The following is a 14,917-nucleotide window of genomic DNA, read 5'->3' on the forward strand; positions in this document are numbered from 1 at the left end:
AGTGGCTGTGGACTGCTGCCAAAGAGTGTGTTACCAAAATATGCCATATCATTCTCTTCCTCCCCCGAGAGGGCCATGCTTTGGCTCCTTCGGAGCATGGCTCAGTGTCCTTGTCTAAGTGAGTCGATCGTCATATAGGGATTGTTGGCTTGATCACCGATCGATGTTGGATTGGTTGGGCGACATAACTTCAGGGAATGGGTATCAGTCGGACACTGGACTGGTCTGCAACAAATAATGGAGGAATGCATGACTAGCCGAGCAACATTGCTCGGGTACTGGAGACTGAGATGGTCGAGCACTGTAGCTCGGGCACTGAAGGCTAATGTCTCCGAGCACCGTAGCTCAAGCATTGGGGAATGATATGACCGAGCACCATAGCTCGAGCACTAGGGACTAATACAACTGAGCACCATAGCTCGAGTACTAAAGACTGATGTAATTGAGCACCGTAGCTCGGGCACTAGGGACTGATATAGCCAAGTACAGTAGCTCGGGCACTGAAGACTGATGTAACCAAGTACCGTAGCTCAGGCACTGGGGACTGATACAGTCGAGAACCGTAGCTCGGGCACTGAAGACTAATGTAACCGAGCATCGTAGCTCGGGCACTAGGTGTTGGGAAATCATGGGGGGCGACATCATATGCGCAGCGGAAGAACAAGAAAACAAAAATCCCCGATTCCCAAAAAGATGTTCGTCGTCGTGCGAAGATTGGTGCGCAAAAATCCGCAAAACACAAAACTGCGTATAGAGATTGTGTTACCTAGGGAGATCGTATATCCCTGTTTCCTTGCAGATCCTTAGGAGAGGGTAAAGGAGGTCAAGCGTCCTCCTCTCTAGCGGTGATCCACACAGCAGGGTTGCGACGACGCTCCTCAAAACTCCAGGCCTGCTCTGAGGTGGAGAGGAAGAGGAGAATAGGAAAGGCAAGCAAAGACTCTAGCCTATGAGGCTATGAATCCCTCCTATTTATAGAGATCCCGTGTCAAACCCTAATGGGTCCTTCCCTAGTGGGTATTGGATCTGCATCCAATAAGACAAGGGCTCCGTCGGATATCTCATATCCGAACCTCTACTCATCGCAATGCCTACCATATGTGTGTGACCCTCTAGGCCCAATATCGAGCTGGCCGTGAGTCATACCTGTCAGAACTCCTTCTAACTCAGTGAATTATTATCTCTGTAATAATTCACTCGACTCATCGACTACGGACGTACTAGGCCACTACGCCGTAGTCCCCAGACGATACAGGGGAATCCAATCCATTGGACCTGTCTGTCCTCAGTTACCATGTACCTATAGTCCCTCATCTATCTAATATCACAGAGACCGTATATCGAGCATGGTGCTGTCAGACCCATACGGTTTCTACTCGAGTCTTGCTCTAATCGGATTCTCCCGGAGAACTCTTTCTCTCTCAACCCGAATGAGCCTGGCCAGGGATTTGTCTGAGCAAGAACACATGGGATATTCCTCTCATGACGCCGAGAGTGGATGATCCTCTGTCGACACTCAATAGCCCTCGTAAGGTCGACTACCACTCCCAATGACCAGTTGTACTAGATCTGGGACAGCCAAACCTATAAGTCTGGTATCAAAGAGTGAAGCACTCATACAGGACATCCTTGGTGTCTCAAGTCTAAGGACCAGATATACCACTAGGACTACGGAATCGCTGTCTGACAATAAGGCATCATCAACCATCCAGCATTCCGTAAGCGGATCAATCAGTGAACTCATTCTCCAATGAGCACCTGTACTGTATCCCTAGTGTCCCTACACGAGCAGTTATGAGACCAGCTGCATCCATCATATGGACGGGTATACAGCACACCAGTCTATCCGGTTATCACGATGTCCCTCTCGAGTAACCTATGACCGGAATTATTTAGGATATGTGTTTAAAGGTGAATCGATCTCATTATCGTGATCTCATCACGATCCGATTCCCATTGCACAAATCCAAGGACATCACAATATATATATACATTTATGCAATAGTTATAAAGTGATATACGCCAAAATATAATAAGCAAAAAGATTCTGTATCGAGTCACACGTGCCATCACTCACGTGATTGGCTTGCTGGGCACCTATGACTAACACTAGGGACTGATATAGCCGAGCATCATAGCTCGGGCACTAAAGACTAATGTAACTAAGTATCGTAGCTTGGCACTAGGGTCTGATGTCGCCGAGCACCATAGCTCGGGTACTGAAGACTGGTGTAATCAAGCAATGTCACTCGGGCCCATGTTTAGCCGAGTACCGCTACTCAGGCACTACAAGTCTTTAAGCGGGAGGTTTTGAATCTTCAGCCTTCCGGGGAAATGGAGGGAAAGTTGACTTCGACCTTGGCCTTGTTGGGAGTTCTGATTTTCAAATATTTTGAGCAGGATTTTTGAGTTCTTTCGCACATCCTCCCGCCATCCTTCTTGGGAGTTTGGGTCTAGGCACTCCTTCTCACAAGTCATTATGATGAGATGAGATGTCTTCCTCTTCTGGGTAGGCGAAGGGTTACTTTGGGCATGTGTCATTCTCTTTATAAGTCCCTCCTATCACGGACTTAGCTGGTTTTGCCTAAGTCGTGCGGCACCCATGCGTGTCCGTCCGCAAAGGTCAGCCTCCCCGAAGCCTCCCATTGTCCAGTAGGACCAACAAAAGAGAGAACGAGTTAGAGAGAACGCCTCATTCGGGATCCCCAAGCACACATTTCCGAAAAATACTTTATAGACAATGCAAATTACAAATAGACTTTACAAGCTCTGAACAGTTGCACAACAAAGGGTAAAATGGTCCATTATAGATCGAAAATCTCTCACACGTGTCCACATGATACAATCGTTATTTACAAACCTAAAGCGGCCACCAATCTAACTAAAATGAGACTATTAAGCCTTCGGTCGTCCCTCTAAATGTTGTACAATGCATGAACATACCAAAAGACACAGACATACATAAGTATTACATCAAACATCCTGTTTAGAAGTTTGTCCGTGATACTCCGTCGGCTCTATTTCACTCACTTGTTCTACAGTTTCCCTAGTTCTCTTCTTCTTCGATCGTTTAGCCGTCCAGGTCAGTCAGGGTGTCTTCTTCTTCCTCCCTCTTCCTCTTCTTCTTCTTCCTCCTCAAGTGGTCGATCAAGGACGTCAAAGGGTGAAGCCTCCTTGATGAATGAGAAGGTCATTCGAGCCCTTGAGGTTTCAAAATCACTACATAATTTTGATTCCATCATGACCGAGGAACTTCTCGACCACGTCCGAGAGTGTTATAACATCCCGGGCAATTACGAGCTTCATACTCCTTGGTTTGGGAAATGCGCCTATGACCCTATTCCGAACGAGTTTGGTTTGATGTTGGATGCACTCGAGGCGGGACTTTGATTCCCCCTGCACCCCATTATTGAGGATTGCCTCTCATGGTGGTGGATCTCTCTATCATAGATGACGCCCAACTCGTGGCCTATTTGATAGCCTTCCTCAGGGAATGACGAGGGGTAGGTATCACCCCGACCCGCTCACTCTTCTTCTCTTGGTTCCTTCTTTCCAAGGGAGCGGGCAGCTACTATTTGTCATCTCGAGGAGGCTTTAAGGTGAGTGGGGCTCCTTCCAATAACAAGGAGTGAAAGAGTCGATACCTTTTTATCAGTTGCGGTCGTGGTTGGGGTTTTGGTCTTCGATGGTTGTCTTGGTCAATCAATAATTCCCCCCCGGGTCTATCTAACGACGAGTACGAGCAGCTTGGGCACTTGAAGGAGATTCTCTCTTTTTCCCGAGCGATTAGAAACATGACCAAGGAGTGGTTGGTCGAGGCGGGCTTACGGATGAGATCCAATAAAAGTCAATAAGATATTATTGGGTAGAGATCCACTAATATAAGAGGCTTGGGTAGTTGGATGGAGATCTAGTACCAAATAGAGTGAGATTTATTAGGGTTAAATTGATATGGAGCCTCTACAAATAGGAGGAAACCAAAGGGTCATAGACTAGACCTTTTTTGCTGCTACATCTTATTCTCCTCTCCCTTTCTTCTCTGTTAGCAACCCCTATTTGTGGCGTGTGGAGATTTGGGCAGCAATTCAAGGAACGTCTTTATAGCCTTTACCATGTAGATTACCGTTAGAGATGAGGACAATTGACCTTCTGCATCCTCTCTCATAGATCTGTAGGATTTCAAGAATATACAATCTCCTTAGGTAATACAACTATCTCATGCATGGTTTTTAGTTTCGTGAGTTTTTGCGCATCAATCTTCGCACGATGATGAAATCTTTTTTTCTACGAAAAAAATCTAAGATTTTATTTTATGTTCTTCCACTGCATATGTAATGCCACCCCAGATTTTCCTACAGTGGTATTAGAGCCAAGTTATTCTTGCGAAAATTAGATTTTAAACTGTATATGTTATATTTTAGAAATGCTTTGGATATCAAAATTGTTGATGCAAAAGCGAGAAAGGGTAGCAACTGTTTCTGCCCTTGCTGCCCTCACAAATGACTGCCATCTGTGTGCAAGCAGTTGGCAGCTTGCAAGCCCAGGCAACCGCAATAGCGATGCCCATGAAGGCCGAGGTGTCAGCATGGCTCGGTCTAATCCTGAATGTGCAAGGTTGCCCATGTGGATGCTCGGATGGTGAAAGTGAGCATCAGGTCAGGTTGAGTTCGAGCCTCATTTCTCGAGTGCGGTCTTCTCCCTTGGCAAGTTACCTACTTCTTCATCACCGAGCTCTTGCACATAGTCCGAGGTCAAGAGAGATTTCTCAACTCGACCCCTTCGAAGTCTAAGTTAGTATTGAGTAGAGTAAGAGGGAATTGAATTCTCAAAGTTCTCCTCCTGGTGCTAGTCAGGGGGTTAGTTTTTATACCTATGAACGAGGGTCGATCGTACATACTCTGTTAATGGTTGTCAACTCCTCGAGTGGCTGGCTCGTACCTCATGTGGCGTCATTCTGAGCTTTCCGGAATGGCTCTGTGGGTATACGACGTTGACTTGTACGATGTCGAACAGTACAAGAGCAAGTGGTCGCCTTATTCGGGTTTGAAGTATCGCGTCGTGCTAGCCTAGAGCTCCTTTGTTAGTGCTGTCGTGGTCGTCGACCGCTGCCACGTGTATGGTGCTGAAATATGCCATATCAAAATTTGATATCAAAATCTTATATTTGTTCCTAATCACCGTGGATTACTGCCGGATGTGGCTGGGATACACCGAGTAATGAATGGATGAAGGCGAACAAGAGGAGCCGGCGATGGCCGTGATGTTGCTAACTGCAGTGCTATGCACGGGGGGCAGACGAGAGCACGAGATAACAGGATGAAACGAAGGAATGCGTGCAACATCTATCTGAAGCATCCATGTGCAGCATCGTTCACTATCTCCTCCAAGCACAGAAGAGGATATCACGCACACACAGATCACATTATCTATCTTGACCCAATTAGGATCCTCTCGGATCAGAATCCACGCATTTTGAATCCGTCACTTGTTAGAAGAACAGATGTGATAAATGAAAGAGCAGAACAAATATGAGATATAAGGAATGAACCAGAAATGTTTTCCGAAGCTGTTGCTTAACAAATGTTATTCTACTGCAAATAATTACAAGAACAAAAGTGCAATGCTTAACATCATCTCTCTGCCACAAATCCAATTTGATAGTACCCTCGCCTCCACACAAAGAAACATTGGTCGGATTACCGTGGACACCATTTCCAATGCTCTTCGTGGAACGGCGAACTCATGGAAAAGAAAGCACCGAAGAGCTTATATTCAAACTCTTCTGCTGCCGACAAGCCAAACAGTAAAGATGTCCACAAAAGTGGCCGCATATAGTCGTCCAAAAGCCTTAACTTGACCTTCAACAAAACATTCCAAGTCTGTGCATCACAGATATCTTCATCCCTTTTAACAAAATCTTGATGTCATTCAGTAGAGCTTGATCTACTGATAGAGAAAATGGATTTATTAGAACTGAGATGTTCGTTCGGTGTGGAAGTAAGTGCATACTTCTTTTTTCGTATCAGATGTATAACCTAATCTGAGGTATGGTTGTGAGCTCAGATGACATACTACGTGATGCTAAGAACGGAGGCAAAGTCACCCCGAGATCTACTGTGAGTGATGGTGCGTGAGCCTGCGAGATGGGATGCAATGGGTGCAAGCTGACGTTTTCCCTGGTTCCGTGTGAGAGTTTCCGATTTGAAAGCTGTCATGTTTGCCCTTCTGTGTCCAAACAAAACCCTACAGTACTGTGCTCTCAACACTCTCCATGTGCAAGAAGAAGAAGAAGAAGAAGAAAAAGAAGCCACCGCAACGCGTGTTTCCAAATTCATGTTATGCGAAGCAAGGACAGCTTCAGTTTCTAGCATTCTTACAGCGAAACCTGAAGCTGGACGGGAGCTTTTCCTGTTTCCACTAGTAGGAAAGAAGTATGCAAATGAGATTAACCTAAAAAAGCAGATACAATGACATTGAACTTTGAAGGCCGAGATGTGTTGGCTACACACAACAACAGGAGGCAGATGTACGTCTTGGAGCGTGAGAACCGAAGGCATCTATCTCTTGAGAAGTGGCATCAGGATAATATTCTAAGCGTAGCATTAGGAATGGATTTAGGTTTTGGTCTGAGCATAAAGATCGAGGTTGTGATGGAAAAACAAAATGCTATAACCTAATCTGACATTTCCATATCAAAATGCAAAGTACCAAACAAGATCCAGTCAAGATGAGGAGGAGATCGACAGGTAGCAAGAGATGCCACATGCACTTGCTTGTAACTTGTGATCATATCTGCACTGTGGACTGCAACATGAAGAACATAAAGAAGGTTGAAATGTGCCCCTCCGAAAAGGAACGGAAAAGGAGAACAGAGATCTGAAGTGGGTTAACCTCGGCATCTTCCAGCTAACTCAGCAAGCAAATTTGCCATGGCGGAGAAAGGGAAGCAAGACAAGAGATAAACCCCTTTCGGGAGGTAATGATGAAGGCCTTTTAGCCTTCGTGTCAGGAAAGGGGAAGAAAACATGAGACGAGAAGATCTCGGAAGACAGTCAGTCATCATAACCCTCCATCATTGCTCCAATCTGCTCATCGCAGAAACAACAGGAAAGGCCAAACGAAAAGAAGAATGGAAATAACGCACCTTCAGATCTTGAGGCCATGGTGACTGCTAGGTAGAGGTAGAGAGATGGAAGCTACGATTGGGGGGAATGAAGCCTGGTCCGAGATCTCTTCAAACAGATCTGTAAGAGAAACGAAGGCCTCGAGCCAGACAACATTCCCCTCAAAGATCAAGCTTCCCTTGCCTGGTTTTATCTCCTCCTCTCCCCCACCCCCCAAGACTTCCGGCTTCTTTCAAGGGGGATTGAGGGCAGCAGTCGAGCGGAGGCAGCAAGGGTCCTGATATGGGTGGCGTAGGAGGTGATGATGAAGGGAATGATTACCTTCACCCGGTATAAGAGATGAGAGAGAGAGAGAGAGAGAGAGGAGAGAGTGGTGGGCTGTGGGGTTACTTGCAATGAAGGCATAAACAACAGCAAAGATAAAGAAGTGAATAAAAGACGAGGCAGAGGAGCGGCAGACCGCGACTCTACAGCTGGGCTGTCCTCAGAAATGACCACGAAACCATGCACCACCGCCCCCCACCCACCCCCTCCTCCTCAGCCTCTTTCTCCTTCCCTCTGCACGTGAAGCCGTCTCCCATAGTTAATTCTCACTGCCATGGCTTCGAAATTGCCGCTGCAAGGTACTGAGACCTCTACGCAGCAGCCACGGTCTCATTGGACATCGACAGTAGGGCAGTGAGACGTGAGGCAGCAGAGTTGAATGGAGTGGTTGAGTTGATCACAACTGGGAAAGCTACCGTACGGCAAAAACACTCACTGTTGTGTTGTATACTTATTTCCTTGCCCGATTGTTTATGATAAGAGAACACGCGTAGTGCAACTCAAGTTTTATCGTCATTTGTTGGGGGCACGTAAACGGCAATATTAGGCCATATCAGCTACAGATCGGCGTCTAAGATAATGAATCTACATGTTCATGATTCATTTCATATTGGACTGGATATGCATGATATATATATTGTCGCATTGGGAGTGGTTGCATGGTGACGAACAAGCATCGCAAATTAATACATCAGCGAATACAGCCTAATTCTAGCTTACAAGTCTATGATGAGTCGTATGTTGTCTTACATTAGCAACACAAACTTGTGTGCAAAGACAAGGAGAAAAAAAAAAAAGATTGAATTAGGAATTTGTGAGCTTTGGTGCATCCAAACATCCTAACCCCCCGACGATTGGTGTTAGCGCTCGGTATAGTCACGCTTTGTATTCAAAATTTATCTGACAAATTATTGATTCTATCTTACGTTATGTTATCGACAACATGACATATGGGCAGTCCGATGAAATATCGTCTCACTTGGTTGATCCGTCTATCATATTCCGATGCAATAGGATCATGATGAATTATCACACAGCGAGGAGTAATGATTCGATAATGATAGTTGCTAGTTGTAAGATAAGATTGTACTATACGTTGCCCCATAATCATAGTATGATAATTCGATGCATGATCTTATGATTCATTGATGGTCCTCTTATTTATCATGGCTTTAATTCAACAATCACTCCGATACAATATAATAGAGCCCTAGGTGTGTTCTTAGAGAGAATTTTCTTTAGTTTTCCAATCATTTTAATGAATCTTCTTAATTATATACTAGCTTTGATATTGGATAGAGCTTTATCATATAAGCCTCCGACGTAAGCCTTATAAAATCATCGCTCGAATCTCTAGCCTCCCCAACACCATAAGCCAAGACGAACACGGAAGTAGATCTGCATTAACTCAAAACTTACTCAACATATCAAACAATTAACATTTCGTGTTAAATTAAAGAATACAAGCTGATGAATTGTAAGAATTTACACAAATGTAAATCGATCGCGTGAGGTGATTAATTTAATATCACTTTCCTTCTTTCCATTCCTTATTTTCATATTGTCTATATATCTTACTATATTTGCACACCTTCACTCGTATTTTCTTTCTATTCTTTTTTTTTATATTGTCTCTATATTTTACTATATATGCATACATTCACTTATATTTGATGAAAATAATAAAAAATAAGAATAATTATTAAACAAGTTTTATTGAAAAAGTAAAAATGCTTAAATACTAACATGTCCCTCTCCTATTTATACATAGGAGGAAGGATTTCCAATGAAAGATTTTTTTTAACAGAGATTTCTTATATAATTGAAAAAATCTTATCTTCTATCAATATTTTGAGAGAAGGAAGTACAAGAATCAAAGTGGAGGCTCTTTTTAACATTAATTTTAATATGTTTTCTTTATAACGATGAGAAAGAAGATGAATTTGATCATGTTCTTTCACTCGAATCATCAATATATAGCATTCTGCCTACCAAAGGTCTTTTTAGCTCTCTCTCTCTCTCTCTCTCTCTCTCTCTCTCTGAAGATGGAATGAGATAAAGGTCCATTAATAATCACAGAAAAGCGCGATATCATCCACAAAGGAGTACAAAGACGCAAATACTAAACATGGATTGGATGAGCCCATGGATGTCAAGGTTTGGTTTGGTGCATGCCGTCAGTAATCGACCTCGTCGATGTAGATCTTGATGAAATTGACCCGGAATTGGCTCAGTCCCGAGCAACCGGTCAGGTCGAGCCGGTTCAGGCCCAGGCCACCGTACTCATCCAACGCGTCCAGGCTCCGGTCCGTGATCCTGGTGCACCCCGCCAGCGACAGCACCTCCAGGTCCGGCGGGTCCTCCCCCACCACCTTCTCCACCGCCTCGTCGCTGATGCTGCACCCGCCTAGGTCGAGTTCCACCAGCTTGGTGCATCGCCTGGTGATCACCGCCGCGCCCCGGTCGGACACGCGCTCGCACCCCCGCAGCACCAGCGACCTCAGCCGCGCCTTGCACTCCCTTGTCACCGCCCACACGCTCCTGTTGCCGATGCCGGCGCTCCCGCTCAGGTCCACCCTGCTGATCCTGTTCCACCCCTTGAGCTGGTTCATGAAGGACTCGATGCGACGGTCGGTAATGGAGTCCATGCGCACGAAACTGACGTCGGTGATGCTCTTGCAGGCCAGCCCGACCCACGAGATGAAGTCATCTCCCAGTCCCTCGCACTCTTCCAGTTTCACGGTCTGTAGCATCGGGCATTCCGCAGGAAGAGGAAGAAGACGAGAGGGGTAGACCCCTTTCTGCTCAAGTGCTCCACGGCCACGGAAATCGCACTTGACCAGAGTCAACACCTTCAGAGTCCGGCTGCAGTTTCCCAGAGCAATCATCAAACCCCTGTATGTGAAAGCTTCGAAAGTATCCAGGTGGAGACTCTCCAGTTCCACTGCAAGTCCTGTGAGCGCGAGGAGACTCGAATCTGTCAGCGAGGAGCAGCTCGTCATCGCCACCTTCTTGAGGCCGGCAAAGCTGGTGGGCGACAACCTTCTGAAGCACCGATCCGTCAACCCGGTGCAAGCGTCTAAAGAAAGCCCTTTGAGCCTTGTGGTCTCTCCGATGCAACGGTAGCCCGTCACTGATACACCCCACACGTGCTCCAGAGCCAACGTCTTGATCTGCTCGCCGCTGCGTGCGATTGCTCGGAGGACGCCGTCGCCCAGCTTCATCGACGAGATCTTGACGGTCTCTAGCTTCGTTAGCAAGACGACGATCGAAAGAATGCCGTAGTCTGTGATGAAAGGACACTGCGCCACTGTGATCGACTTAAGGTGGGTGGAATGCTTGGAGTAAGCCTCTAGCGAACGATCGGTGACTCTTGGACATGCGGTCAGGCTCAACGATGCTAACTTGAGGCATCTGGTTGCAAGGATGACGAGGCCATGGTCGCCGACCGACGCCGCATGGGTTAGCTCCAGGTTCTTCAGTGCCGTGCAGTTCTGTGCGACCGTCGCGAGGCCCCGATCGGTCACTTTGGTGCAGTTGTGTAGCGCGAGAGACCTGAGGTTGCTGCAAGCCTGCGCCATGGCTGAGAGGCCGACGTCCGAAACGTGACAATGATGATGATGATGATGAAGAGGAAGCAGAGAACAAGGAAGCGTGTCGATCACAGATAGCTCCGTTAAGATTCCGCATTCGTCCATCCCGATGGCCATGGCGCCCAGCCTCAAGTCGTTGGCGCTGCTTCCCTGGAGGCATCTGGAGCTCTCTTGTCGCGATCGAGGGGGAAGCACCACGTTGGCTCTGAATTCAGACCTTCTCAGGAAGGTCTGCAGCGCGAACCAACTCCTCGACACCGCAGAACACCGGCAGCGATCTCTGGGACTCGGAAGAAAACTGAAGACAAGCAAGAGGCAATCGTTGGGCAGGTTGCTGATCAGATCCTGCCCTCGGCCTTGATCTGTTCTGCTCTCATTGAACGGAGAGTCAGTCCTCCTCCTCTTCTCCGGTCGCCGGCAAGAGCCACCGCTAGTCCCTTCAACTGTCGAACCAAAACAACCATAAGACTCGTGCTGTCAAGCCAAGCCAAAGAACAACCTCATCACACATCGCATCGGAAGCTTGAGGCGAGGAGGAAGGCCTTACCGTCGCGTTCGGCTGCGATGGACATGGCCAAAGACTAAAGCAAGGAATCGGGAGGGCTCGAGAAAGTGGGAGGAAGAAGGAAGAAATGGTTCATAGACACGCGTAACCTTTTATAGGCGAACAGGGGTGAAGAACGTGAACAGCAACAGGGGAGCGAAAACGGCGTCGCAGTTGAGGTAAATGAAGCCAATGGCCGACCCGGACCACGTTCCCTTCATCTCACCGCAAGGCCGCCCGTCTCCATCCGCAAGTCGGTCCAAGGAATCATTTCTTTATCATGGCTCAAGGAATCTGACAGCCCTGCCGCTGGTAATTCTCCTGCCCAGGTCGCTTATGGTAACGTGCCCCACCCAAACTGGTGGTCTTCCTCACCAGAACGTACAAGGCCCCAAATGACCGTGAAAGACGAGCTCATTTGGTGGGTGCAGCAGTCGGAGAAGAGGAGAAAGGTACATTGATCCCTTCTCTTCTTCTCCAATTCTCACAAGTTCCTATGGGTCGGTCAGCTTAAGGACTTGCCAAAACATGGACTGGGAGGAAATCTAGATGCTCGATTCTTGGCATTTGCGGCTGGCGTTCAATGAATCTGATTGATGTTCTCGACGTGATGGACAGCAAGAACAGGGCTCTCAGAAGTCAACTAGGAAGGAACTTTGTCATGCTGTACAGACAGTAAAACCGACTTAACAGTGAATTAATTCTACGGTTGTCCCCTACCCTTCTCCGCCGGTTTTCTTCCCCTTCTGCAGCCAATGCATGCACTTGGAAAGACAGTGCTGGGAGCCATTTGTGGCTGCTTCCATTGAAATCCTGATGATGTTCTTGTTATGGATGGACATCAAGATCATGCTCCTTTTGCTGCCAGCAGAACTAGGTTTTGTTGGACTGTGGGATGAACCTTCCCATGCATTCTCCTTTAGGGTGTGAACCTCTGCTTTTATGGCGGTGAACTCGGTTCTTTCTTTTGATTATTCATGAGATCGATTTAACCTTTGCAATAAATTTACTGATGAGATTTTTTCTAGATTTGGCAAGTCACATTATGAAAGGCAAAAAGATACTCCTCGAATATATCGGCCAAAATTACATTTATCTTTATATAACAATTGTTTGTAAGATTTGCTTTAGCCTTCGCAACAATTTTACTGATGGGATCAAAGAATCCTTAACATTTAGCAACTTCGAAGCCTGTTTGCAGTGATTGATTTAAGGCCCATTTGGGCCCAATTTGAATCATCGGTCAAGTTGATCATGTCATAAGATCCGTTTAATTTACATGATTTATTTGACCCCAAGAACATGTACTTCCGGACAATCGAACACACGTCAAGAGTCAAAACGAGATACGACTCCACACGTGCCACCAGCCTCCAGTCGTGGAATGGTATGGGAAGCACTCCGGTCGGCATGCAATGGCTGCACGAGCACAGCACCACCGAAGTCTCTGCTGCTTTCCGCAGGAAGCCTTTTGAGGGAGTGGCGTGGATCATGCTCGGCCATTTCTTTGGAATCGCTTGGTGATGATGGTGATGACGATGGTGGTTACCACGACTGCTTGCTTTGGGCGAAAGCATGTAATGAATGATGCCTATCGGGAAACCGGTAATGAACATGATTGTCGGATTCGGATCCTATGTGGATCCGACCTGTTAATGATTCCGTGGACACAATAAGCCTACGTGGGAAGGACGTCATCGAAAGCCTCTCTCTCTCTCTCCCTCTCCCTCTCCGTCTTTCTCTATTAGTGTAGCTTATTGCCCTCTGTAGTTGTGGCTGGACGTCGAGCGCTGTGTGCGCCACTCCTCATCTCTAAATCTTCTCTATTTTAGATCGATCCTTCTGCTTTGCTGTCTGTTGATTTCTCCCAAGGCAGGAAGGCGAGGGAGAAAGAGAGAGGGAGGGAGATGGGGTTGCACCTGCACTTGCCGCACAAGATCATGGCGGGGCATGGGAGGAGGAGAGGGGAGGAGGAGGAGGGGATAAGGAAGGGGTGGATGGGAATAAGGGTGGGCGGGGAGGGGGAGGAGCGGCAGCGGTTCGTGGTGCCGGTGGACTACCTGAGCCACCCCCTCTTCGTGGGGCTGCTCAAGGAGGCGGAGGAGGAGTACGGCTTCGACCACCAGGGCGCCATCACCATCCCCTGCCACGTCGAGCACTTCCGCCGCGTCCAGGACATCATCGACCGCGACTGCAACTCCGTCGCCGCCGGTCACCACCACCATGGCCACCATCACCACCACCACCACCACTTTCACCTTTGTTTCAGGGCTTGAATGAACCCGTAACCCTAACCCTAACCACAGCCGGTGACGGGTGGGGTGTCTATGTCGGAGATGTAAAGTATTGATTCCAAGAGAATCTTACCATTCTTATTGCTGTCGATTAAGAATTAAGATTTGGTGGTCTACTTTTCCTTCTATTTCTCAAGACTTTATGGATGCACATACCACATAGATTGTTTGCTCATGAGAGAGTTCAAGTGGTGCAAAAGTCTACGTTCATCGTTGCAACAAAAACCATGGAACAATAGGATTTAACTTGTGTGGCACATTGCAAACTATTTATGACCACAAAAAGAGACAAAAAAAAAATCCAAGTTATCATCTTACCCACCCCGGAAACCACGAACCTGCACACGCATGCAACTGTACGTGCCTGATACTGCCATGGCTACAAGACAAAAGCTCGAGCTTATTCTACTGCTGCAGTTCTTAATCAGGTGGATTTCCAAGTACAACAATATGTTTTCATGTATCTCTCTAACTGTGTACGTATGTTGGTGGAATTATTGGTGTTAACATACAAAACTTGTGACGTCGGTCGCATTAAATTGGGCAGGCTCTTATCACATCACTGACATCCCGATTCATACAGGCATTATCCACTTGAATTATACTAGTGAGAGGTGTCTTGACTTGTTGCAATCCTTGAAGCTGTGTACTTGAAACAGTGTGCAAGCTAGCTCCTTTGTTTATCGATCATTTTTACCTTGGCTGCTACGACATATATCAGATGATTTCTTTGCCTGTGTAAACTTCATTCTGTTCTATGACAGCAACACGGCCTCGGCCGGTGGTCCATTTGGTAAACGCAAGTCCCCACCATGGATCCTTGTGCGTGGATCAAACACGCAAACCACGACCAAGCCAATCAGATACTCGCACGAGGACCACGGACAAGCTCATCAACCTTCTCGTCGTCCTCCTGCCGTGGAGAGGCGGTTCGCTCCGACATATGTTCACGAGGATGTTGACCGGCATTCTAAAGTTCCATGTGGGGGCGTTTAGAACTGGAAGCCAAATGGCTGGTTCGTGTGAGAGCAAGAATCG

At 47.0% G+C, this 14,917-nt stretch overlaps 2 protein-coding genes and 1 long non-coding RNA gene across 3 annotated transcripts; 1 reads left to right on the forward strand and 2 right to left on the reverse strand.

Annotated features, from left to right (window-relative positions):
* Positions 1 to 5,510: 5,510 nt before the first annotated feature.
* Positions 5,511 to 7,601, reverse strand: LOC135633520 (uncharacterized). The gene is made up of 2 exons (XR_010495044.1): positions 6,892 to 7,601; positions 5,511 to 6,804 (listed from the first exon to the last, which is right to left on the reverse strand). It is a non-coding gene; the product is annotated as an uncharacterized LOC135633520 (long non-coding RNA).
* Positions 7,602 to 9,625: 2,024 nt separating this feature from the next.
* On the reverse strand, positions 9,626 to 13,088 carry LOC135633907 (EIN3-binding F-box protein 1-like). The gene is made up of 2 exons (XM_065143904.1): positions 12,936 to 13,088; positions 9,626 to 11,515 (listed from the first exon to the last, which is right to left on the reverse strand). The coding sequence occupies exons 1-2, from the start codon at positions 13,086 to 13,088 to the stop codon at positions 9,626 to 9,628; spliced, it is 2,043 nt and encodes a 680-aa protein (XP_064999976.1).
* A 229-nt stretch (positions 13,089 to 13,317) lies between these two features.
* Positions 13,318 to 14,007, forward strand: LOC135632399 (auxin-responsive protein SAUR32-like). Its single transcript, XM_065140951.1, has one exon. The coding sequence runs from the start codon at positions 13,493 to 13,495 to the stop codon at positions 13,859 to 13,861; it is 369 nt and encodes a 122-aa protein (XP_064997023.1). The 5' UTR covers positions 13,318 to 13,492; the 3' UTR covers positions 13,862 to 14,007.
* The last annotated feature ends 910 nt before the right edge of the window (positions 14,008 to 14,917 follow it).

Source organism: Musa acuminata, chromosome BXJ3-3 (genome assembly GCF_036884655.1).
Source record: "Musa acuminata AAA Group cultivar baxijiao chromosome BXJ3-3, Cavendish_Baxijiao_AAA, whole genome shotgun sequence".
In the NCBI taxonomy this organism is placed as follows: Eukaryota; Viridiplantae; Streptophyta; class Magnoliopsida; order Zingiberales; family Musaceae; genus Musa; species Musa acuminata.